General features: G+C 37.4%; 1 protein-coding gene across 1 annotated transcript in view; it reads left to right on the top strand.

Moving 5' to 3' along the window:
* Positions 1-26,119, top strand: part of ADAM18 (ADAM metallopeptidase domain 18) — a 77,661-nt gene that overhangs the window by 37,840 nt on the left and 13,702 nt on the right. The window contains exons 13-17 of the mRNA XM_049704218.1: positions 7,522-7,617; positions 9,318-9,516; positions 14,258-14,363; positions 20,137-20,320; positions 25,134-25,214. Of these exons, the coding sequence (XP_049560175.1) occupies positions 7,522-7,617; positions 9,318-9,516; positions 14,258-14,363; positions 20,137-20,320; positions 25,134-25,214 (666 nt within the window). The remainder of the gene's footprint in view (positions 1-7,521; positions 7,618-9,317; positions 9,517-14,257; positions 14,364-20,136; positions 20,321-25,133; positions 25,215-26,119) is intronic.

Raw genomic sequence — 26,119 nt, 5'->3', positions numbered from 1 at the left:
TCTAGTGAATCAGGGTTTAATACCTTGGCAAGGTAACCTGGGGCTAGCCTTGATTTGCCACTGGATGGAACCTTGAAGATGGGAAACAATCTGGCCTACAATAAATGAGGTTGATATGCCAGGACAACCTTAACGGAGTAATACAGAAGGGGTCAAAAGTTCAGAGTTGTGGCCATATTTTAATAGAACATAAGGATACTACAAAATCTAGCACCTAATTATCCGGATGACCCAGAGTACACTCCTTTCACTAAAGCAATGAGGAAATGCACTTCTGAGGAGATCCTGATGTGGTTGAAGATCTCAGTGGTAGCTTTCTTCTATAGACTAGGGTCGATGGTTGGAAGTACCATCATGGAGTTGGGCACCCAGTGTCACTAGGGATGCTTGAATTCCAGAATAGCAGAGGTCAAGTGGCTGTGATTAAGAGAGATCTGGGTAGGGACTTCCCTGGTGGCACAGTGGTTAAGAATCCGCCTGCCAATGCAGGGGACATGGGCTCGATCCCTGGTCCCAGAAGATCCCACATGGCACAGAGCAACTAAGCCTGTGCGCCACACTCTTGAGCCTGTGCTCTAGAGCCCACGAGCCACAACTGCTGAAGCCCGTGTGCCACAACTGCTGAAGCCCGTGTACTTAGAGCCTGTGCTCCACAACAAGAGAAGCCACCACAATGAGAAGCCCACACACTGCAACGAAGAGCAGCCCCCACTCGCCGCAGCTAGAGAAAGCCTGTGTGCAGCAACGAAGACCCAACACAGCCAAAAATAAATAAGTAAAAAATAAATTTATATTTAAAAAAAGAGATCTGGGTAGTCAATTATGATATCCCTTGATGTATGTAACTGAAAATTAGGAAGAGATGAGCAAAGGACTGGTGCCAATTACTACTAATGGAAATTCACAATCCCTTGCTAAATTTCTGGACCCAAGCTAGTCTCAGAGCCAGAGCTCATTGTTCAAGTTGAGGGTGAGATCCTACAATGCCCAAGTAAGGATATAAAGTAGCAACTTCCTCAATTATTCCCCTCCAAAGTGACCTCCAGCCATTTGCGGTAGCTGTTCACTGGGGAATGGGGAATACCCAGATCACTGTAGGATGACTGAATAGAGAATCTTTACTTAACAGACTCACATAAGAGGACTCAAACTGCTATCATGCGTAGCGTAGGCCTACAGAGAATCCAGGTGATACCTGGCATCTTTGAAAAATCCATCTTAACAGTAGATCCAATAGGTTCATTATCCTAACCTGTGTTCATGTTGCCTGTTCTTTAGTGACCCACTGAGGTGACACACTTAGAAGCTGACAGATCCTCACATTGGTTCCCCAATATGTGGAGTATAAGCTACAAGAACAGGAAAGGACAAGTATAAATGCCTGAAACTACCAGGGTAGAAATCAGGAAGGAGAATATAACCTGGATGAAGAAATCAGTAGGGAAAGTAGACAGTAATTTGAACTACATGAAAATGAAATGTAATGAAAACCAAGATCATTAGAGAATGATTGGTTAGCTGTGCTAACAGTGCTGACATCAGAACACCCATAACACCTTCATGGTCAGTATAGATTCTGTATCCAAACATCCTACAACCAAATGCAAGTTCTTGTTATAAATAAATTTAATTAATTAAATAAATAAAATCGATAAGCCTCTACTAACAGTAGTAAAGAAAAAAATCAAGACTAACGTTAATTAAGAAAACGTATAACAATTGGAAGTGAAGAAATTTAACTGTCATTCCTAATAATATGATCGGGTACAATGAAAACCCAAATAATCTAGAAATAAATTATAATTTGCGTATATAAGTGTATTTACCAAGGTCATTGGTTACATAATTCACAAAAGTCAAAAGACTTCTTTATATCAGCAATAAATTAGAAAAGGAAATTTTAAAATAACACCATTTACAATAGCACCAAGAAACATAAAATGTTTAAGAATGTATCTAATAAAATATGTACAAGACCACTAAATAGAAAACTGCAAAGTATTGCTAAGAGAAATCATGGAAGTATTTAATAAATTCAAGAATATGCCATATTTTAAGATTGGAGGAATCGATATTGATGAGATTGTGATTTCTCTCCAAATTCATCATCTCCAGATGCAGTCCCAATCCATCCTCAGACAATTATATAGTTATAAAATGGAAGGGAATTTTAATAACTTTTCAGAAAACTGTGCATATTCTACTTTGTTGCTACACCAAACTTGAAAAGTGAAAATTTCTAAAAGGTTAGTTGTATTGTTAAATCTGAAACCAAAATTAGTGGATTATTTATACCCCATTACACTAAAGCCCATTGGTCTATATTACAATTCAAGTGGACCTTTTACACATGTATATTTTTGTAACATCATGTGTTGGTCATTTGGTTCACTGAATTATGCAGTTTCTAAATGTTGACATATTTCATTATGATATACCATAATCTTATATTCATTAATATCATCACTAATATCGTCAGAAAAGTAATGGGAAAATAAAGTCTCTGTCGATGGGTAAAAGTTTTCCAAAATTCTAATTTTCACTTGAAAGATTCAAATTCAGTTGTTTTCCTTGAAGTAACAGGCATACCTCATTCACTTTTAAGAAAACGTCTGCCAAATACCCAAGCCTGAATAACCACGGTTTGTCAGTAAGTTGTTCTTTCATATAAAAACTTGTTTTCTATGGTAAATGTGACTATTCGGTCTGTAATTCAAACAATCACATCAGTGTTTTCCTTGAGAATCTGTAGTAATTGAGAAGATATTGTGGTTATGCATGAAAAGAGCTTATGCATGCTCTCCATTTGTCACAATATTAAGTGAGTATTCAAATGTTAAAATTTAGCAAATTAGGGCTTCCCTGGTGGCACAGTGGTTGAGAGTCCGCCTGCAGATGCAGGGGACACGGGTTCGTGCCCCAGTCCGGGAAGATCCCACATGCTGCAGAGTGGCTAGGCCCGTGAGCCATGGCCGCTGAGCCTGCGCGTCCGGAGCCTGTGCTCCGCAACGGGAGAGGCCACAACAGTGAGAGGCCCGCGTACCGCAAAAAAAAAAAAAAAAAGGGGGTACAGAAGATGTGAACGATACAGTCAAGTGCAAATGCCCGGAGGTTACCAATCCCCTCTGACTCAAGAATTGGCCTGACCTAGGGACTTCCCTGGTGGCGCAGTGGTTGGGAGTCCGCCTGCCGATGCAGGGGACACGGGTTCGTGCCCCGGTCTGGGAAGATCCCACATGCCGCGGAGCGGCTGGGCCTGTGAGCCATGGCCGCTGAGCCTGCGCATCCGGAGCCTGTGCTCTGCAACGGGAGAGGCCACAACAGTGAGAGGCCCGCGTACCACAAAAAAAAAAAAAAAAAAAGTGCTTCAGAATAAAACTTAATATCATTAATTTGAAGAAACTTTCTACCAGTAATTTATAAGAAATTTAATACATAATAGTGAATCATTAGAAGTAGATCCATTATATTTGACAATAAAGAAAAATGTTGCACTTGGAATACAGTAGTGGAATACCTAAGACAAAAATAATAATCTTTATTTTTTAAAAGTCAATAAATAGAGAATGAAATTAAAAAGGCAAGTTTACTACACTCTTAAGAAAATAAAAACTATGTAACAAATAGGAATAAAGTTAATAAGTTCTTTCCAGTACTTCAAAGGTATAAATGATTTAACAAAACTGAAAGACACATGGAAATTGGAATAAATAGATAGCTACTTCTTTTAAAGTCAAACTACATCCAATTCATTCTTTATTAAATCCCCACCAACATGCCCCTTTTAACCCAAATTGAACTACTCTTCTGCAAAAGCAGATCCTAAATTTCATCTAGAAATAAAAATTAACCAAGTGCATGAATATTTTAATAATTTGGAACAGTAATCATCCAGAGCAAATTAAATACACAGACACACACACACACACACACACACACACACACACACACACACCAGGTGCTATTGGCAAAAGAACAACAAAATAACAAAGTGAATAGATAGTCTATGGCTTGATTATTGCTGCATCACCAGCACATAGAATAGTGTCTGATATATACTCCACACTCAACAAATACTTATTGATTGAATGAATGCATGTATAATGTAATTATCTTTATAATAACATAGGATGTGTGTGAGTGGGTGAAGATTGACTCTGGTATATTTAGAATACCCCATTAGGAATAAAGTTACTTGGAAGGTTTATTCAAAAGTTTTTCTGAAAGAGAACTAAGAAAGAATACAAAAGGACTTTCTGATTTTTCAGTATTTTTATAAACTGTACTCCATTTAAAGTTATTAAAAAATAATGGCTATATTTCTTTATGCTATGCAATATATCCTTGTTGCTTATTTATTTTATACATAGTGGTTTGTATCTCTTAATCCCCCTATCTTGCCCCTCCTCTCCTTCCTTTTCCCAGCTGGTGACCACTAGTTTGTTCTCTGTATCTGTGAGTATGTTTCTGTTTTATGTACATTTGTTTGTTTTCTTTTAGATTCTTGTAGATAACTACAAAGGAACTTTTTAGAAAAAGAATTGACTTGGGGGTAATTTTGCATTACAAAATATCAGAACATACTGCAAGGCTGTTTAATTTCATTCACTGTGGTACTGGGCCATCTATACATCTCTATTTATATATCAACATTTATATCTATCAATTGATTTAACTCTCTAAATATGTAAAAGTTATATAGAGGGCTTCCCTGGTGGCGCAGTGGTTGAGAGTCCGCCTGCCGATGCAGGGGACACGGGTTCGTGCCCCGGTTCGGGAAGATCCCATATGCCGCGGAGCGGCTGGGCCTGTGAGCCATGGCCGCTGAGCTTGCGCTCCGCAATGGGAGAGGCCACAACAGTGAGAGGCCCACGTACCGCAAAAAAAAAAAAAAAAAAAAAAGTTATATAGATATATGACATTTTATTTCCAGGGTGGAAATAGTTAATGTCATAAGGGTTTATCTATAAATCCAAAGCATTCCGTATGAGTAAGGGAGAAATAAGCCTTGACATGTAGGATCTGACCTATTATCAGCTGGGCCTCTGTGTTGCTAAGAGCTGGCCTGGCATTCACAGACAGGCTGCAATGTTCTCCTTTTGAAAATAAACAATTGTATACAAGGTCAACATCTGTAACGATAATGGATGAAGGAAAAAATGCAAGGCCACTCTTTAAGCAAGGGCATTCACTTTATGTCTGAGGATGGTAAAACCTGAAAATTGTCCAAGTCACAATAATGACCAAACACTGTCCTTTCCTGGCTAATAGGAGTAATTCCTTTACCAATTTCAACCCTAGCATCAGTACAGTCTTTCTTCGTCTAGATAAGAATTATTAAAATACCCAACTATAGATGAACCCCTGGTTTCTGACAGTATCTAGTCTAGCAAAGTCTAGATTCCTTAAACCCTCCCCAAATCACCTAAAAGGAGCCCAAATTCTATAATTAGATCCTTTCACTGAGGTATATACAGTTCCCCATGGTGTGTGTTTTCCTTTCCGGAAACTAGTAATAAATGCAACTTTTTCAACTCAGATGTGTTCCAGGTAGTTTTTGGCAGAATGGCATTCACACCTATGTCTTCATAAATATCCCCCATTTTACACAAGTGGAAGCTCTGTTTTTGCACTGACCCACACACATGCAAGTGTGTACATTTATTTGTTCCTGTATTCACAAATAAGGTGACTAGTAATAAATACTGGAGTAAATACTCCACAAAATATAGAGGAATACATTTCAAAAAAAAATCTATAAGTTTTAAAAAGCAATAAAAGTATTGATAATATTTTATAGTCTTGGCATAATGGAGGTCTTGGTGATGAGACATAAAGCCCCATAGTCATAAAGGAAGAAGAATGTTACAAATTACAGAAAATGACAGACACCACGAATAAGATCAACAATAGACTACAAAGAAATGTTATCAACATATAGAAGAGAAAAAAGGTAATTGGAGATTATAAGAAAGCTGCTCCTACTATTTAAAGGGAAAAGAGGAAAACAAACAAAAATCCCTATGCAAAATGGTGGAAATTGTGCGGTGATTACTTAATTCATAAATAAAATTGTACAAAATGCAAATTCATGTTCAAACGCACTAGTAATCAGAGAAATAATAATAAAAAATGAGACACCATTTCCCAGTTACCTTGTTATAAATTAAACTCATTGCTCATAATAAGTCTTGATAAACGTGTTTGGGCTTGCATCCTGGTTTACTTTTCATGAAAGAATATATACACACACATCCACTCATATAGTGATATTGGACTTTGGAACATTAAACACTGAAATATACACAGTGATTACCCCTGGAGAATCTGTGGGGCATAACCACAGCTTCAACTTTTACTCCATATATTCTATGTTATTTCTATAATGGGACTATTTATAAATACATAGCTATTCACATAAACATGTGAAAAATTGGAAACATTTGGAAAATTTTAAATGAAGAAGAATCTTACCTTCTATTAAGGACAATATCTTTGAAACAGATTTTTGAGAAAATGGAAAATATTTGATTTTAAAAAGTTTTAAGAATATAAAAATATTAAAGAATTGTATAAATGCAATGTATTTACATGAAGAAATATTTGGTTTGGGGCTTCCCTGGTGGCGCAGTTGTTGAGAGTCTGCCTGCTAATGCAGGGGACACGGGTTCGAGCCCTGGTCTGGGAGGATCCCACACGCCGTGGAACAACTAGGCCCGTGAGCCACAACTACTGAGCCTGCGCGTCTGGAGCCTGGGCTCCGCAACAAGAGAGGCCGCGATAGTGAGAGGCCCGTGCACCGCGATGAAGAGTGGCGCCCGCTTGACACAGCTAGAGAAAGCCCTCGCACAGAAACGAAGACCCAACACAGCAAAAATAAATTAATTAATTAATAAACTCCTATCCCCAACATCTTAAAAAAAAATTTGGTTTGTTAACTTTATTTAAATTATCACCTAATTTGAGTAACAGCTAACTGCCGTTTACCTTGTAAAAATACATATGTAGACATATCCTTTTTTAATTTCCATTGTAGTAAAACATGGCACATGATTACTATATTAAATGCATTTTTATTATATATATTGCCTAACTCTACTTTAGCTTTATTTATTCACAAAGAGAAACTTTACTAAACAAATTACTAAAAAGACAATTGGGGTTAGTTTTCTCTTAGGAATTCAGATGATATATTTCCATGTTGGCAATTTATGAATTAATTACCAAATATTTTCCGTAGTAAATGTAAATGATCAACTACTATTTTATTTTATTTATTTTTTATTTTTTTATTTTTAAAATTTTTTTTCAATCAACTACTATTTTAGATGTTATTTATTTAGTTCTTATAGTTGTATGTGCCTTTGGGTATTCTAGAAATAGTAAAATAGTAAAGCTTCACTGAATATAAGTATATGTGTAGTTGAAAAGTTGAACACAAGAGAGTATTAAGTAGACGCTGAGAAACAAGAACTGTTAAGTGGTTGAACTAAAATAGCATTTCTTCTTATGAAATTTTAGGATTGTCAGTTTAAGGACTGCTGTGATTATAATACATGTAAACTGAAAGGCTCAGTAAAATGTGGTTCTGGATCATGCTGTACATCAAAATGTGAGGTAAGTTTCCAACATTTATGTTGGAAATTGAACTGTGATAATAGAAGGCTATATTAATTGAATTGATAGAAGGACTCTAGAAATAATTCAGGGGAACAAAGTAAAGAGTGCATAAACAACCACAGGTATATAAGGATACCTACGATGAGATAGAGAAGGCATCTCGGATTAGTACTGATTATTCTATTATGTTGAAACCACAGTTTACCATCTTCTAATTTATCAGATAAAGAGTAGAATAAACATATACACTGCTATACAAAAAAAAAAAACAACTCTCCATGCAATTGTAAAGTAAAATAAATGGTAAATGACTAACTAAAAAGATATAACATGCATAGCCAACAAAATGTGTAGCATAGAGAATATGCAAAGAACCCTCACACATTAATAAGTAAAAGTCGAATCGCACACCACACTCACACACACACACACACACACACAGGCAAAGGGAGTGCCCAGGCAATTTACAACAATGAAAAGTAGAATTGCTCAATGTGTTCACTGATCGTCTGCAGTAATTAAGATAAACATAAATAAAAATGATAACGCAGTGTCATCCAAATGGCAATCTTAAAAACAACAATGCCAGATATTGTCTAAGAAATGGGGATAGAGCTCTTTTCTGCACAGTGTTTGTGGAATTTTGAATTGTTATAATCCCTTTCCTGAGCAATTTTTGCATATCTTTGAATAGAGTATAAATTATCAAGTTAATTCATCATCATGAGTTTCTCTCTTATGTATATACCCTAGAAACATGACCATGTGTGGAAAGCTCAGGAAAAATATATTAATTTCAGGATTATTTGCAATAGCAAACCATAAAGGCAAACTTAATATTTACTGGTATTGGAATGTTTACATAAATTATTGTATATTGTACAAGAGTTAATAAATGCAGGCTAAATTGCATGCAATAATATGATATTATCTTCGGGGGCTTCCCTGGTGACGCAGTGGTTGAGAGTCCACCTGCCGATGCAGGGGACACGGGTTTGTGCCCCGGTCCGGGAGGATCCCACATGCCGCGGAGCGGCTGGGCTCGTGAGCCATGGCCGCTGGGCCTGCGTGTCTGGAGCCTGTGCTCCGCAACGAGAGAGGCCACAGCAATGAGAGGCCCGCGTACCGCAAAAAAATATATATATACATATATATGATATGATCTTCAAGACATATGTTTGGATAAGAAAGCAAGTTCCATAATGCAAAATATTTTAATTCCAGTTCTAGTAAATTTTTCAAATCCTTTTCCCATTTAGGTTAGTGTAGAACATTGAGCAGAGTTCCCTGTGCTATACAGTAGGTCCTTGTTGGTTATCCATTTTAAATATAGTAGTGTGTATGAAACCCGCTAGTTTGTCTCCTGGGTCTCTCCAAGAAGAAAATGGTAGAGGCAATGTTGCTCCAATTTTGAGGAACAAGTATGTTTAAACTAATCTGTGTAGTCTCCCTCCAAATGCTGGTTAGTCTGACGGCCTCTCAATGTAGAACACAGAGCTCTGTTGGAGGGGTCCTTTTGTCCTTTGAGACAGTTACTTTTCTTCAGGCTTCATCATGAATACTGCACCTGCCTTTTCCTACTCAGCCTTCGGTCTCTGTTATTCCCTCAGGTATCAATAATCAGACACATCTCATTTTCTCTTAGTAAGTAATTGAGAATAGCCATTCACGGAACATGATTTTCATTTTCCTCCTAGGTATCAGCAGCAGGCACTCCCTGTAGAAAAAGCGTCGATCAAGAGTGTGATTTCACCGAGTATTGCAATGGGACTTCCAGTGATTGCATTCCTGACACGTATGCAATGAACGGCCAGTTGTGCAGGTTGGGAACTGCATACTGTTACAATGGACGATGCCAAACTACCGATAACCAGTGTGCCAAGATATTTGGAAAAGGTATCGCTCTTTCTTATATATTTCTCTTTTTCTTGTCTTTGATGAAGCAGTAGAAATTAGTAATTTTATTAGGCCTCAGTTCTGAGTACATCTTATCATCTTAATATTCTGCATGATAGGTAGGAAGGATACATAAAGCGCGTCTGTTGCGTACGGGAGGATGTGGTAAAGCACCTGTGCAACTGGTTGATTTGTGAGCTGAACTAGCCACTTGTGTCATGGAACACCATTTTTATTTAAAATAATAATTGAGACAAACTGTGTTTATAAGAGTTGGGTGTTTGGCAGACACTTTATCAAAAATGAGTGAGGTGAGCCTGTGACTTCAAGGAAAACAACTGGCAGAATTTGTTGCCAAGGGTAAAACTCAGACTTTCAACTAAAAATTTGAGTTTTAGAAACATTATCTTTCACTGTGACTTGACAGTTTTCCAACACAAAGTTAAGTGTTAAAATTAAAATTAATATTAGTATTAATATGATCATTACCTTGAACTCTTTATCAAGAAGACTGCTTATCTCCACTTAGTTTTGTTCTTCTTCTGGGGGAACATATTCCTTCTTTGCCTCATTTTGCCTGATTCTCTGTTTTTATTTCTATGTATTAGGTGGGCTGTTACATTTTGTCACACACTTTCTCTGGGGCCCAGCAGCACACTCCCTTCTGTTCTCCAGAGCTGTATGCTCAAAGGGTACCCTCTGGGTGGACTGCAAGGCCTGTGGGGTCCTGGGTCTGGCGTTGGCCCCCTGATGGGAGGTGCCAGGTCCCAGGGCACCTGGGCGGAGGCTTGGAGGGGCCTGTCTTACATATTTCTTTTGCCTTAAATTTGGATCCCTCTGTAGGAAATAATACATATCACACAACTCTAGAAGTGGAAAAACCTGAATCACAAGGTCAATAAAGATTAACTTGGAATGAAAAAAGGTTAGTTTTTGTAGGAGTGTTTCAGATTTTCCAGGTAATATTGTACATTCCTTTCCTCATGATTTGATTTTTGGTTTTAGCTACCTGGGCAAAAATCCATGTTTACAGCTCAAATTAGGAGCTGTATTTATGTATATAGAGATTGGAATGGCAAGTCAGTAGATTCTGAAAGTTTACTTCATTTCCTTTTATTTTACACATTCATAATCTAATTTTAATGGCCTGAAACTTTAAAAGTTCAGAGTGAATTTCATTCACATATAATCATATTTCCTCACGGAAGAACTGCTAGGATAACAGTAGTCTTAGGCAACGGACCAAAATTCATTTTTATATTTTGCTTTTTAAACAGTTTCTGAGACTGACTCAAAAGCTCATGCATATATGCTTGCTTTTTAGACAGTCATTATTCATAATCTCCAACATGATTTTGTATTTTTAGAAGAATTAAATTAAATTTGAATAGATCAAAATTACTGACGTTCAAATATAATCATTTGCTAATTGAGTAAAGGTAGTATAACACCAAATTTCAGTTATTTGCCCAGCTGTAATACAAGGTTCATAGTCTGTACCAAATACATGGTATGTGATTCGTATCGTCTTTCTAATTATTTGAAACTTGTCTTTAGTAACAAGTTTCGGATTAGCTGACTTAACCAAATTTCAGCCAGAGCTGCAGAGCTGTGACCTCTCATAAATGACAGGTCAGTGCGATTTTCTGTATGCTGTGCTTTTAGGATGTTACTTTTTATTTGGTTGTTTCTTGTTTTTTGCTTTTTCGATGCTCATTTGTATTTGAAAATGTTATTTGTCTTTGCCAGTTTTCAGAACCATTGACTGAATGGGCACTAAAAGGCCCAGAAGGAAAACCACACAACACTTTGGCAAATATACATGTGAACAGTTCTCCTAGTGCACCCCCAAATGGGACCGGCAACCGTTTAATCAGGGGTTTGTTCACTGGGGAAAGGGAAATAACCAAGCATTTTGGAAACTGGTGGACAAGGTCCGATTTGGCATGTGTACCTGGAAACCCAGTTTCATCATGGTCTCTCCGTGAGAGCAGGGACTTTGAGGGGTCCGAGAACAAATAAAGTCCGTGCCAAGTTTCAGTTTATAGTGGGTCCACCAGGTCCACAAATCCGTTTGGTAATCCTTTCTCAGTCCTAGAGTGTATCATTGGGGTTGACATGATGGTAGTTTGTGCAGTGCCATCATTAGCTCCTTGGTCTGTTTGGTAAGGCCACGGAGATAGCCTTTCCAGGAGTTATTGCTTCCCTTAAAGATCTAAAGGATGCAGACGTGGTTGGCTATATAATATCTACATTTAATGACCCAGTTGGGTCATTAAGTTGACCCTGCAGAAAACAGATGGTCCCTGGAAGATAATAGTAATCTATTGCAAATGCAGGCAAGTAGTAGATTAAGTAACGCACCCACGCTGCCGGTGTGGTGTCTGTGCTGGAGCAGATCAGCGTGACCTCCACTATGTGGTAGGAGCATAGCCATTGATTTGGCAGATATATTCTTTCCTATTCCTATCTGAAAAGAGAATTAGAAACAGTTTGCATTCACATGGAATTCACATGTCTTTAATTTAGGGTTTTGCTCTAGGGCTGTGTTTACTCTCTCCTGCCTTCAGTCATAATGTAGTTGAAGAGATTTGGACATCCCAGAAAATGTCACTTTGATCCACCTTATCATTGATTCTTGTATTAACCCGGCTAAATAAGCAAAGTGTAGCTAGAATGTTGGAGGACTAAGTAAAATGCATGTACTACGAGGGGCAGGAGATAAGACTCAAGAAATATTTAGGAACCCATCACATCAGTAAAATTTTAGGAGTCCAGTGATCAGAGGCATGACCTGACACCCTCTACAAAGTAGAAGACAGACTGTATGTATCTTGCATCTCATATGACAGAGAAACAAGTCCAGTGCCTGGTAGGCCTCTGTGGGTTCTAGAGGCAGTAGATGGGGAAGTGCCGCTTGATTCCATTTACCAGTTGGCCTGAAACATTGCTAAAATCGAGGGACGTAAAAACAGGAAAGGCCTCTGCAGCATATCCAAGCTGCAGTGCAGACAGCCCTGCATTTTTAATCATAAAACAGAGAAATCCAATACCAGAAGTGTGGGTTATGAGAAAAAGAAAAATGCCGTGTGGGGCTTCTACCAGGCCTCTCGGGAGAATAACAATGCAGTTCCCTGGGGTTCTAGAGCAGAGCTGTGCCGTCTAAACTGGAAAATTATACCAATTTGACAGAACAACTCTGGGCACACTACTGGCCCCTGTAGAGGTAAAAAACCTGGTTTTCGGACATCAAGTGACCAGTTGTTGAGAACTATGCATCGTAAGCTCAGTTATGTCAAATCCACTGAGTTAGATGGTTCAATAGATAGAAGTCATTCGTTCGTCTGGATTCAAGCTCAGGAAAAAGAGAGGGCAGAAGACAAATTCATGAACAGGAAATCTAGATCAGTATGTCTTTCTACCCTCTTCCACCTTTGCTTCTTCCTCGGCTCTGACCAGCAGATACATGGGCTCTCATTATGAGCAGCAGACGCAGGAGGAACAAGCCCAGCCTTGTTTATACAGGTGTGTTGGCTCAGTACTGGTTATAAGTTGAAAAAAGACAGTAGCCACACTGCAGCCTCACTTGGGAGGATGCCTTAAAAGATTTTGACCACGTGGTCATCCATTTCCCATGAAGGAGTAATGGCCAGAGTTTGGATTAGAGGGGTACCCGTGGACAGTGACAAAGGGCCAAGCAGGCCGGTGGGAAGCCTGGATGTTGGAAGATTGGAAGATTAGAGCCAAGAGTTCTGGGATAGAAGTAAGTGGATAGACACATGGACATGAACAAAAAATGTGAAGATCTTTGTATTAATCCACCAGGTTAATACCCACCAGAGAAGCACCCACCATGGATTAGACACAGAACAATCACATCGACACAATGACTTAGCCAGGTTACAGCAGCCAGCATCCGTCATCCTCCAACCCAATGCCTGTAGGGGGGACACATTTCTGAACTTTCTCTATTTCTTTTTATTACCGTTTCTGAAATAACTGATTCTTATCTGAGTTTCCCTTATCTCTCTCTTGAGTATTTGTACCATCTGGTCACATTCAGCGAAGAGTAACCAAGACACATTCTCCAGAAGTTTCCGCATTGCACAGCGTGCATTACTCTCCTTCTTGCCCCCTGCTGCCAGGCTTCAACTACAATGCCACATTTTAGGCATATTTTGCAGTAGAATTACACATCTACATACCAATTCCTGTGTTTGTTGAAATGGAAATGAACCTCAAACCTCTGCGATTTCCATATCTAATACACTTACTCTTCACTATGACACCCAGACTGACTGATGAGCCTCTACTTGAAACATTGCTTGTCCCCCATCAGAGAAAAAAAAGAGAATATGGCACTCAATCTACTAGTTCTGACGGTTTTGCCCCAACTGACATCTCAAATCTCTCATTTCATTAAGCAGAGCAAGTTACAAGGTCAAGCCTGATGTACATTGGACTAGGAAGGATGCATTCCCACAGGGAGGGGTCAGCAAATTATTTTTAACCATAACATAATTTACTACAATAGATATAATAATTTTCTATTTTCTGTCAGATAAGACAATTGTTTCTTTCCACTTGCATTGACAGGGAACACACAGGGACAAAAAAAAAAAAAAAAGCATGATCAAGACCATGATTTTTTTTGCTTATGCAATGAGTTTCATTAGTATTTTATCGACAAATGTTTTACTGGCATCGAGAATAATAATTTAGGACATATTTTCATTTTAAGGTGCTCGAGGTGCTCCATTTGCCTGTTTTGAAGAATTTAATTCTCTGCGTAATAGTCTTGGAAACTGTGGTTTTAAAAACTCCCAACCATTACCTTGTGAACAGAAGTATGTATATAGAAAATGATTGTTTCATTGAGTTATAAAAATTATATATTTCTTGTCAAGAGACACTAAATAGTAATGGACAGTAAATCGTATATCTGGAGAATATTTTCAAATAACATTATGTGCATTTTCCTTCTATGCAACTCAGTTCTCCTTTTTCTTATTTTTTTCCCTACTAGTGTGTTAGTAAGGAGACTAGACTAAGAGAAATTTAATGTTTCTTACTGAAGGTAGAAAGTGGGCTCAGTGCAGAGGGAACAGATGAAATCACCCATCTCCTAGTCTTTCCCTGAAAGGCTTCCATCTGCATACTAAGAAAGTTGCTACCTGAAGGTTAGGTTTCTAAGTTAGCATACATCTAGGAGCTGACTGCAATCTTCCCCAGAGACTCGAGAAACTGATAGACACTTTCCCTGCAATCTCTTTGTAGCCCACTCCAAGTCACCACTATCTCCCTATAAAGAACTTGTACACATTTCTACACCCCAGCTTTTGCACTGCTGCCTGAGGGTCAGATCCCCAAGTCATCTGATAGCCATCTGATAGCCAAAGGGACTTCCATTCATAAATATGCCCTCAGGGTTCAGCACAGAAGGAGCAGACAAAAATGCCCATCTCCAGTCTTACCTGGAAAGGGGTCTGTGTGCATGCTTTAAAAGGTATTGACTGAGAATCAGCCTTCTAATTTAAAAAGCTTCTAAGGCCTGCCTTTGATCCTGCCCAGGGACCAGGAATGCCAGCAGCCTCCTCCTCCAGCATCTCCCTGTAGCCTAATTCAAATCACCAGTATCTTCTGCTGGAAGCTTGTACACATGTCTGCACCACAGCTTTTGCAGTTAACACCCAAGAAACAGGCTTCCAGACAGGTTGGCACTGTTAATCAATGGCACTTCCATTAATGAGTCCCATTTATTGTAGAAATCAAATAAGCACTTCTTAATGGACACAGGAACACCCCTACACATACACTCTGCTGCTATACCCCCAGGCCCGGTACATAAGAAGCAGGCGAAAATGCCCATTACCCAGTTTTTCCCTGTAGGGAGAAATACTGGAGTATACTATATGTACTATACAGACAATCTGAACAGACCAATAGCAAATAAGGTGATTGAACTGGCAATTGAAAACCTCCCAACAAACAAGTCCACTGGGGAATTCTACCGAACATTTAAAAAAAGAATTAACAAATTCTTGTGAAAGTCTTCTAAAAACTAGAAGAGAACACTTCCAAACTCATTTTACAAGGCTAGTATTACCCTAATACCAAAGACAGACAAGGACATAACAGGAAGAGAAATAATATCCCTGATGAACATAGATGCAAAGAAAATTTTTTTTTAATAAAAAATTTAACAGTACTTTGAAAGGAACATACACCATGATCCAGTGGGAAATATCCCAGGGTTGCAAGGATGGTTCAATATCTACACATCAATGAATGTGATACACCACATTAATAAAATGAAGGATAAAAATCATATGGTCATCTCAGTAGGTACAGAAAAAGCATTAGAAAAATTTCAACATCCTTTCGTTATAATAACTCTCAACATATTAGAGTAGAAAGACTGTACCTTGACATAATGAAAGTTATATATGGCAAACCCACAGTTAATAGTGTACTTAAGAGTAACAGCTGGGAGTGTTACCCCTAAGATTAAGAAAAAGACAATAATGCCTTCTCTTGTCACTGCTATGTAATATAATACAGCTGTAATAATCAAAAGAGCATTATACTGGCATAAAACTGAGATATATCAATGAAACAGAATAGCCTAGAAACAAACACATACATACACAGTGAATTAATTTTCAACAAAGGGGTGAAGACTATAAAATGGGGAAAGAATAGACTTTCCAATAAATGGTGTAGGGAAAACTGTATTGCCACAGGAAAAAAAAAAGTTGAACTGGACCTCTGTCTTACACCATATACGACAATCATCTCAAAGTGGAAGATAAAAAACACTTGAATGTAAGACCTGTAAAACTCCTAGAAGAAAATATAGGAGATAAGCTTCTTGACATTGGTCTTGGCAATGATTTTTTGGATAGGCACCAAAAGCAAAAGCAACAAAAGAAAAATTAGACAGCTAGGACTACATCAAACTAAAAAGCTTCTGCTTAGCACTGGAAACCATCCACAAAATGAAAGGGAATGGGAGACAATATTTGCAAATCACATATCTAATAAGGGGTTAATATCCAAAACATACAAGGAACACTTACATATCAATAGCAAAAAATATTTTAAAAATGATAATGATAATCTTTATTAAAAATGGGCAGAGGACCCAAATAGACATTCCCCCCCGCAAAAAAAATACAAATGGCCAAGAAGTACACGAAAAGGTGCTTTACGTCACTAATGATGAGGACCATGCAAGTCAAAACCACAATGAGATATCACCTCACACCTGTTGAGACAGCTATCATCAAAAGACGAGAGATAACAAATACTGGCAAGGATGTGAAGAAAAGGGAACACTTGTACACTGTTTGTGGGAATGTAAGTTGGTACAGCCACTATGGAAAACAGTATGGAAATTAAAAATACAACTACTTTATAATCCAGCAATAGCCAAAGTATGGAAACAATGAGTGTCCATCAAGGGATGGATGGATCAAAAATGTGGAATACAGGCAATGGAATATTCAGCTTTAAAAAAGGTGGAAGTCCTGACATTTGTGACAACATGGATGAATCTGTGGGGCAGTATGTTAAGTGAGATGAGACACACAGAGAAAGTCAAATACTGAATAGTATCAACTATATGTGTATTCAAAATAAAATATAATGAACTGGTAGAAACACAGAGTAGAAAATCTGTTGCCAGTGGAAACTAGGGAGAAGTTGGTAAAAGGGTACAAACTTTCAGTTATAAGATGAATAAGTCCTGAGGATCTAATGTATAACATGGTGACTATAGTTGATAACACTATATAATTGTTATATAATTATACAATACAATTATTATATAATTACTGTATAAATGAAATTTGCTAAGAGAGTAGAACTTAAACATATTCACACACAAAAATGGGATAAATATGTGAAATGAAGAATGTGCTAATTCACTCAGTGGGGTGGATCATTTCACAATGTATACATGTATCAAATCATCACTTTGTACACTTTAAATAACATAATTTTATTTTCAGTTATACCCCAATAAAGCTAGAAAATGACAGTAGCAGATAAATAAGTTCTGGAGATCTACTGTATAGCTTAGTTCCCATAGCTTTAAAAATATGTCATTGTATACTTAAACTTTTCCAAGAGGGTAGATCTTTTGTTAATTGTTCTTAGCACACACAAAATAATAATAATTATAATACAAAGGACAGGAGGAAACTTTGGGAAGTGATGGATATGTTTATTTCCTTGATGATGCTAGTAATTTCATGGGCGTGTACTTATCCCCAAACTCATCAAGTTTTACACATAGGTACCGTTTTTTGCTGGTGATTATACCTGGAAGTGGTTTAAAGAATAGTAACAGAGCCAAATTCAAGAACTAAGAGAGTGGGAAGAGAATATAAAAAGACTCAGTTAAAGTCAGGCGATCCAGGGAGAAGTAGGACTTTCTTTAACCTCCAGGACATAGTCAGAAAAACTGTAAAATCCTTAGGTAAGCACCACACTCAGCATGGTTGAAAAACAACTTGGTTCCTTTATGAAGATTATAAATGGCCGAAGAAGGTGTCGAGTTCAATGGGACTAAGTGTCCTCCACCACCTGCCTCCACATGAGTTTACTATGGGTTAAGTATGATGTGCAGAGAATGCGGAATTTCCCACATGCCCCAACACAGGAGGACTAATGGATTAAAAGAGGAGCTCTGGAATCACAAAATGAATGAATGAATGAATGAAGTGAGATCCATGAAGAGACCCTGATTATCTCTAAAAGGCAAAGTATAATCAGCCACACTTTGTTAGATACCAGCTGAGAGCACCAGTGATCAGGCAGACTGAGTTACACCACAGTGGATGCCAACGGAGACAGGAGATGGTGGTAAATCAGCCACACTTAATCTCTCTCTGATGGCCAGAGGCACGTGTGTCATCCTTGGTCTAAGACTACCATGGAAGAAGGAAAAGGAGAGGTGGAAGGAACTGTGAAAGTTAGCAGGCATGACTCATCTGGACTTCATCTGAGATGATAATAGTACATGAATTTTCCCAAAATAAAATCACTAGATGAGACTGGAATTCAGTAGCTCAATTCATCTGCTTTAAGCAGATTGCGCCAGTTCCAAGAATTCAACCATAAATGCAAATTTTGAGAGAACAGACTTTGGAGGAAGAGTTTGTATTTCAATAGCCAGACTAGAAAAAGACCTACCATGCAAAATTGGTTTAAGGTATATTCCATAGAAAAAGAATAGAGCAACCATCAAAAGAATTATTTCAGGGCTTCCCTGGTGGCGCAGTGGTTGAGAGTCCGCCTGCCGATGCAGGGGACACGGGTTCGTGCCCCGGTCCGGGAAGATCCCACATGCCGCGGAGCGGCTGGGCCCGTGAGCCATGGCCGCTGAGCCTGCGCGTCCGGAGCCTGTGCTCTGCAACGGGAGAGGCCACAACAGTGAGAGGCCCGCGTACCGCAAAAAAAATAAATAAATAAATAAAATTAAAAAATAAAAATAAAAAAGAATTATTTCAATCTGAAAACCTAGAAAAATTAAGCTGGAGGGGAGAAAAACTTGGAAAGAGATTTGGGTATTGAATCCCACTCTCATTTCAATCTTCACTTCTTGATGCTATTAAGCTAATCCCTGTGATTTTAAAGAGCCACCCCATGGAGAATTCCCTGTCGGTCCAGTGGTTAGGACTCTGTGCTTTCACTGCAGAGGGTGTGGGTTCAATCCCTGCTCAGGGAGCTAAAATCCTGCAAGCCACAAGGCAAAAAAAAAAGAAAAGAAAAGAAAAGAAAAAAGCCCCCCATGGTCTTTTAGGACAAGTGGATGAAATTTCTAAAGGGAAGACTTTTGGAGAGATAATAATGACATGCTCCACAGACACATATCAATAACTAAGAATCGTTGTTTCCACTGAGGATAAGAATTGATAGATTTGAGTGATTCCAAGAGCAAGAAGTGACATCGATTGATTTTCCAGGGCATAAACTAGGACTATTGGAAGTCTCTTAGACAAGCCAGCATTCTACCCAATGATAGATTATAAATGGCTAAATAAACTGTCTATGGAATAAACTTTGGTATGCTTATGCCAAAAAATGGGATCTAAAAGTTTCTGAATTCTCAAGAGAGGAGTGCAGAATGACTGGAAATATCAGCAGGTTGGAAGAATCCTGGGATTGAAACGGAGTGTCTGTGTACTAAATAGATTTACTGACTAAAGATCATGGCAGGTACCATGAGCATAATCAGAAGGGGCTCAAAAGATACGCAAAGTGTAAATAGGTGAAGTCAGCCACTGTCAACAAATGTTGGGTAAGAAATAGGAAGACTAGTCAAGCTTTAGCGAAGTGGGAGCAGGTGATGAATTTTCCCAACTGAGTTCTAAAATAGGAAATGAAAGCAGGTCTGAACATTTGAGTTCAGTGTGTAGTTTTCAATTCTGCTACAGTGCTAATTAATTGTTTCACATTTAGCTGTGCACCATAAAATAATGTCATTGTGGCATTTTTCTGGTTTTTTACTATCAATTAAACAACATATTACAGTTTATGTAATACAATACTTATTTAAAACTTTGTTTCATTAAAAGACAACACGATAAGACATTTTTTGCTTTCCCTTTCCAGGGATGTTCTTTGTGGAAAATTGGCTTGTGTTTGGCCACATAATACTACTTACAAAAGTGATGTTCGATCTGCAGTTTATTCATCTACTCAAGGACATGTATGCATAACTATTGGGTCATCAGTGAGATCAGGTGGAAGAGATTATGCCTATGTGGCTGACGGCACTGTGTGTGGTCCACAAATGGTAACAAACATGTTCACTTATCTTTATCTGTGCTAAATTATGTAATTATCAGACACTATATTCCATGATGACTATCACAATCATACAAAACGGATTTGAACCTGGTGCTGCCGCTTATTTCCCAAATGATATTGAAAAGATAATTAAACTAAGCCTCAGTTATCCAATCACATTGATTTTTGGGTTAATCTGTCATCAGTCCTAATGTGAGAAGATGTGTTTTTAAGCACAAGATTCCACTAACTGACAGGTGATTTTCTTTAGGTCTTTGAATTCTGATGGTTTTAAATCATAAAATTCTAATTTTGAGTTTTTAATTTTTCCTGCTTCACAAAGAAACATAATCAAGCTTTCATATTTCTTCTGCTTACGTGTATGGTCAAAATATAAGTGTTGAGAAATTTGGGAGAACCAAACAAGAAGTCTGTACTGGGAGACCACAGTTACAGTGATGTACAAGCTTATGCTCATACATACATGTAGTACTATTCATGTGGTCAAAAAATAAAGGGAGAACACAAATGGTTCAGAGGCATAGTGAGTCAGTCTGGAAGTATGAGTGCCCACATTTCAGAAAACATAAGGCAGCAGTTATAAATCAGTGTGTTTCATGTAAATGGCATTTAGTACTTACTTGCTGGATTAAAAATAAAACAAAACGTTAAAATGGTTACTCAATTAGCTAGTTCTTATATCTGAGTTCAGCAATTTTATTCCCTTGGAAACTTGCTTCTTGTGGTCGACAGCTTCTAAAATGCTCCAGTGCTCCCACTTCCTGGTATTCACACCTCAGTGTAATCCTCTTCCTTTGTGTGTGCTCTGGATACAGTGACTGGCTTCTGAGAAAGATAATATGGCAGGGTTATGGAATGTCACTTACAAGATTAATTTTAAAAAGACAGTGGCTTCTGTTTTGCATTCTCTCTCTCTGTCTTTCTCCTGCCTTCTCAGATTGCTTGCTTTGCTGAAGCAAGGTACGTGATGGAGAAACTCATATGGAAAAGCAAATATTTTCTCCTATAGCTTTTTTTGTACCCTCTTCACAGACTTTAACAGAGCAAAAGCTTTTGATTTTCATGATGTCAATTTATCAGTTTTTCCTTTCATAGAGCATGCTTTTTGTGTCAAGTCTAAAAACCCTTCATCTAAACATAGGTCATGAAGATATTCTCCCAGTTTTTTTCTAAAAATGTATAATATTGTGCTTTACATTTAAGTCTTTGTTTAATTTTAAGTTTATTTTATAATGTGTGAGGTTTAGGTTGAGGTTCATTTTTTTTGTACTTTGGTCAAAAATAAATTGGGTATATTCTTGTGGGTCTGTTTTTGGGTTGCCTAGATTGTTAAATTAATCTGCATGTCTGTCCATCCACCAGTATCATATTCTCTTGATTGCTTTAGCAATTCAGTAAGCTTTAATAACAAGCAGAGTGATTCTTCTCATTTTATTTTTCTTTCAAAATATAGTTTAAGCTATTCTAGTTTAGCCCTGCACTCTTCCATATAGATTATAAAATAAACTTATATGAGACAACAAAAAACTTTTCAGAAATTTAATAAGAATTGTGTTAAAGCTATAGTCTAATTTGGGAAGGACGAATATCTTTACTACATTTAATCTTCCAATCCATGAATATGCTAAGCCTCTTCAATTATTTAAGTGCTCATTGATTTCTTTCATCAGCATTTTATAATTTTCAAGATACAGGTGTTGTGCACCTTTTGTTAGACTTGTATCTCAGCACTTTATTCACTTTGGAGTAAGTAGAAGCGATATTGTGTTTTTAATTTCACCTTTCACATGTTTATAGAGATGTAATCTTTATGTGTTGAACTTGTACCCCAAACCTTGCTGCATTATTTTATTAGTTCTAGAACTTTTTGGGGGGTAGAGTCCTTAGAATTTTGTATGTAGACAATCACTTCATTTTCAAATAAAGACAGTTTTCTTCTTTCATGGTCTACACATATATATGTTTTTCCTTGCTTATTGCATGGCTAGAGCTTCATGTACTATGTTGAATAAGAGTCTTGAGAGTGGACACCCTTGCTTTCTTCCTGATCTTAGGGGAAAACTTCCAGTCATTTACCATCAGCTGTTTTATTAGCTGTAGGTTTAAATATGACATTTAAGAAAGTTGAGAAAGTTCGCTTCTACTCCTTGTTCACTCAGATTTTTTTCATTATAAATAGGTGCTGAGTTTTGTCAAATACTTCTTCTGTGTTAATTGATAAAACCATGTGATTTTTCTTTTTTGGGAATATAGTTCTATTTCATCCAGATCATCTAAAGAACAATATGTGGAAATACATTAATGGTATTTGAGAAGTCTAGATTCATAAGAAAAACTAGCATTTCCCCTTATTCTGTGTGAGCTGGTGTAGCTTGATAGGAATGAGGAAGCACAAATGATTAAATTTAGGTGGAGGGGCTTCCCTGGTGGTGCGGTGGTTGAGAGTCCGCCTGCCGATGCAGGGGACACGGGTTCGTGCCCCGGTCCGGGAAGATCCCGCATGCCGCGGAGCGGCTGGGCCCGTGAGCCACGGCCGCTGAGCCTGCGCGTCCGGGGCCTGTGCTCCGCAACGGGAGAGGCCACAACGGTGAGAGGCCCATGTACCGCAAAAAAAAAAAAAAAAAAAAAAATTAGGTGGAGAATTTTGGAAAATGTTTCAAAATTGCCAGAGACTTTGATCATGACTATCTAGGAGATTTAAGAGTGCCAGACGCCTCTGTGCAAGTTTTTTTTTTTTAACTTTTTAAATATGATAAAATATACATTATACAAAATTTACAGTTTTAACCATTTTCAAGTTTACAATTCAGTGGCATTAAGTACATTCACTTGACCATAAATAATCTATTCCATTAGTCAATTTGTCTGAATTTATGCCGGAAACACATGGTTATCATTGGTGTAGCTTTGTAGTAAGTTTTGAAATCAGGAAGTGTGAGTCCTCCAACGTTGTTGTTTTATAACACTGTTTTGGTTATATAGAGCAGTGGTCCCCAACCTTTTTGGCACCAGGGACTGGTTTCATGGAAAACAATTTTTCCACAGATGGGGGGAGTGCGGTAGGGGGATGGTTCAGGAGGTAATGCGAGCGATGGGGGGGATGGTTCAGGCGGTAATGTGAGCGATGGTTCAGGCTGTAGTTCAAACGATGGGGAGCAGCAGATGAAGCTTCATTAGCTCGCCTGCTGCTCACCTCCTGCTGTGCAGCCCGTTTCCTAACAGGCCAGGGACCAGTACCAGTCCACAGGCCGGGGGTTGGGGACCCTTGATATAGAGTCTCTTGGGATTCTATGTGCATTTTAGGATGGGCTTTTTATTTATGAAAAAAATATGTCTTTGGAATTTTGATAGACTGCATTGAATTTATAGATGCTTTGGATAGTATTGATATCTTAACAATATTACATCTTCCAGTCCATGAACACAGGATAGCTTTCTATTTTTCTGTTGTTCTTTTTAAAAATTTTTTCAGTGTTTCTTTTTAGTTTTCAGTGTATGCTCCTTGGTTAAGTTTAGTTGTCTAATAATAGTGGATGCTATTCTATACTGAATTGTTTTCTTAATTTCCCTTTTAGAATGTTCATTGTTAAAGAAATGTATTTGCTTTTTGTATGTTAATATTTTATCCTGCAGCTTTAGTGAAACCTTGATTAGTTCTAACAGGCATTTTGTGTAGGTGGAGCTTTTAGAGTTGACATATAAGATCACATCATCTGCAAAGAGAGAATTTTACTTCTTCCTTTACAATGTGTATGCCTTTCATTTTTTTCTTGCCTCATTGCTCTGGCTAGAACTTCCAGTATTATATTGAAGAGAAAGGGCAAAAGTAGGCTGGCATACGCAATGTCATTTTACTCATTGGCTCTGTGTAAATTTTCAGAAAATAATTGCAAAATGCTAATTTTCATTCTTATTTGATATATTCTTCTTTTCAATAATTTCATCGTATGTTATGCTGATATATATATATATATTTTTTTTGCGGTACGCGGGCCTCTCACTGCTGTGGCCTCTCCCGCTGCGGAGCACAGGCTCCGGACGCGCAGGCTCGGCGGCCATGGCTCACGGGCCCAGCCGCTCCGCGGCATGTGGGATCCTTCCAAACCGGGGCACGAACCCGTGTCCCCTGCATCGGCAGGCGGACTCCCAACCACTGCGCCACCAGGGAAGCCCTATGCTGATATTTTTAAAGAAGTCAAAAGAACATAAGCTAGGAGCCTAGTTTAAAAAACAGAAAAAGGGAAATGAGGGAAAAAGTGAGTAATTTACCACCGGATTACCCACTTTGACGTAAGAAGGGTTTTGCAGTGGATCCAAATTAAGTTAAAATATTTCTCTTGCTGGATTATTCAGATCAATATTATAACAGGGAGTCATGATAATTTATAATCCAAAATATTAATTTATATTTAAAACCCAAACTAAATTAATAAATTATGTTCCAGTTTCAGTTTTTGAGGGGACAAATCATTAATATTAATCTAACCAATTATTCATAACAGAACATTAACTCCCCTGATGGTGATTCTCAATTCAATTCCTAATTGTAAGTATCAAAACCAAAATTATATGACATTATTACATAAACTATGTTAAGGCAAGCACTCTCAGGGGGGTTTTCTTAAAGTTATTATTGTTTATTTTTGTATTGGAATGCCAGAATCTTTGTACCAATATCAGAGTAATACATAATAAAAAGTCTCAACAAGAGCATCTTTTGTACGTATATAGCAAATAGTTAATTCTTTCTTCACATCAAATTTGTGAATAATTATGAAGTACTGTTTGTTCTGTTTTAGTATTGTATAAATAAAACCTGCAAAGAAGTTCCTTTAATGGGGTATAATTGTAATGCCACTACAAAATGCAGAGGAAATGGGGTAAGTTACTTTTGTTTTTGTAGTTCTAAATTTCATGTTATTTTTGTGGGTATTTCAAAGTCAAAATCTATACTGTTTGGGAGAATTGAAAACCTAGGTTGCTTTTAAACAGACCTGGCCTAAGAATAGCTAACTAATATAAAGAAAATCAGCTGATTTCTAACCAATCCAAACACTATTAAGTGAATTGTACTATGTGTGTACTGAATTTATTGTAAGCACTCACAACTTATGAATTAGTAACATGTTCAAATAAAAAACACTTATTATTTTCTCATGCAAATAAATGCATATTTTACTTATATTGTGAACATATTTGTTCTCCCTCATACTCTGCATAATTAAAACTTATGGCTATATAATATTTTACAGAAGGTATACTTAAAAAACATATTAGAGAATTTCTGATGTTCTTATGAAGAGGTTTCTGATAGAAAATATACCCTCCTGCAAAAAATATTTTATTTCTTCTCAATTGCTTATCTGTTTTAATCTGGTAATACAGATTTGTAGTTACTTTTATATTTAATTTTTACTTCTTAAAATGTATAATTTGGGTCTCTTTGTGTTACCATTTTCCTAAAAGAAAATTAGTGCATGATTTAGTCAACATTATATGAATGATCCCAAATTAACCAAATGTATCAGTATTCAATTTTATAATTTTTAATTGATTGGTTTTAGAAGATATAAAGTGCTGCTGCATTGTCTTTAACTTTCTATGAGCTGTAAACAAAAAGGATAGCTACATTTTCATGTTTTGTCTTTTATTTTCTATACTTATAATTATTGGTCTGATCTTTTGGTTTCCTTTGTTCAATTATCTGTTTTTAAGCCTTCAGCCTTAATATTTTTTATAAAATCTCAAACCAAAGTTATAGATTATTGATACATTTTATTTAGTA

Source organism: Orcinus orca, chromosome 21 (genome assembly GCF_937001465.1).
Source record: "Orcinus orca chromosome 21, mOrcOrc1.1, whole genome shotgun sequence".
Classification (NCBI taxonomy): Eukaryota; Metazoa; Chordata; class Mammalia; order Artiodactyla; family Delphinidae; genus Orcinus; species Orcinus orca.
The sequence above is the reverse complement of the archived record's forward strand: the minus strand, read 5'-3'. Positions and strand labels throughout refer to the sequence as shown.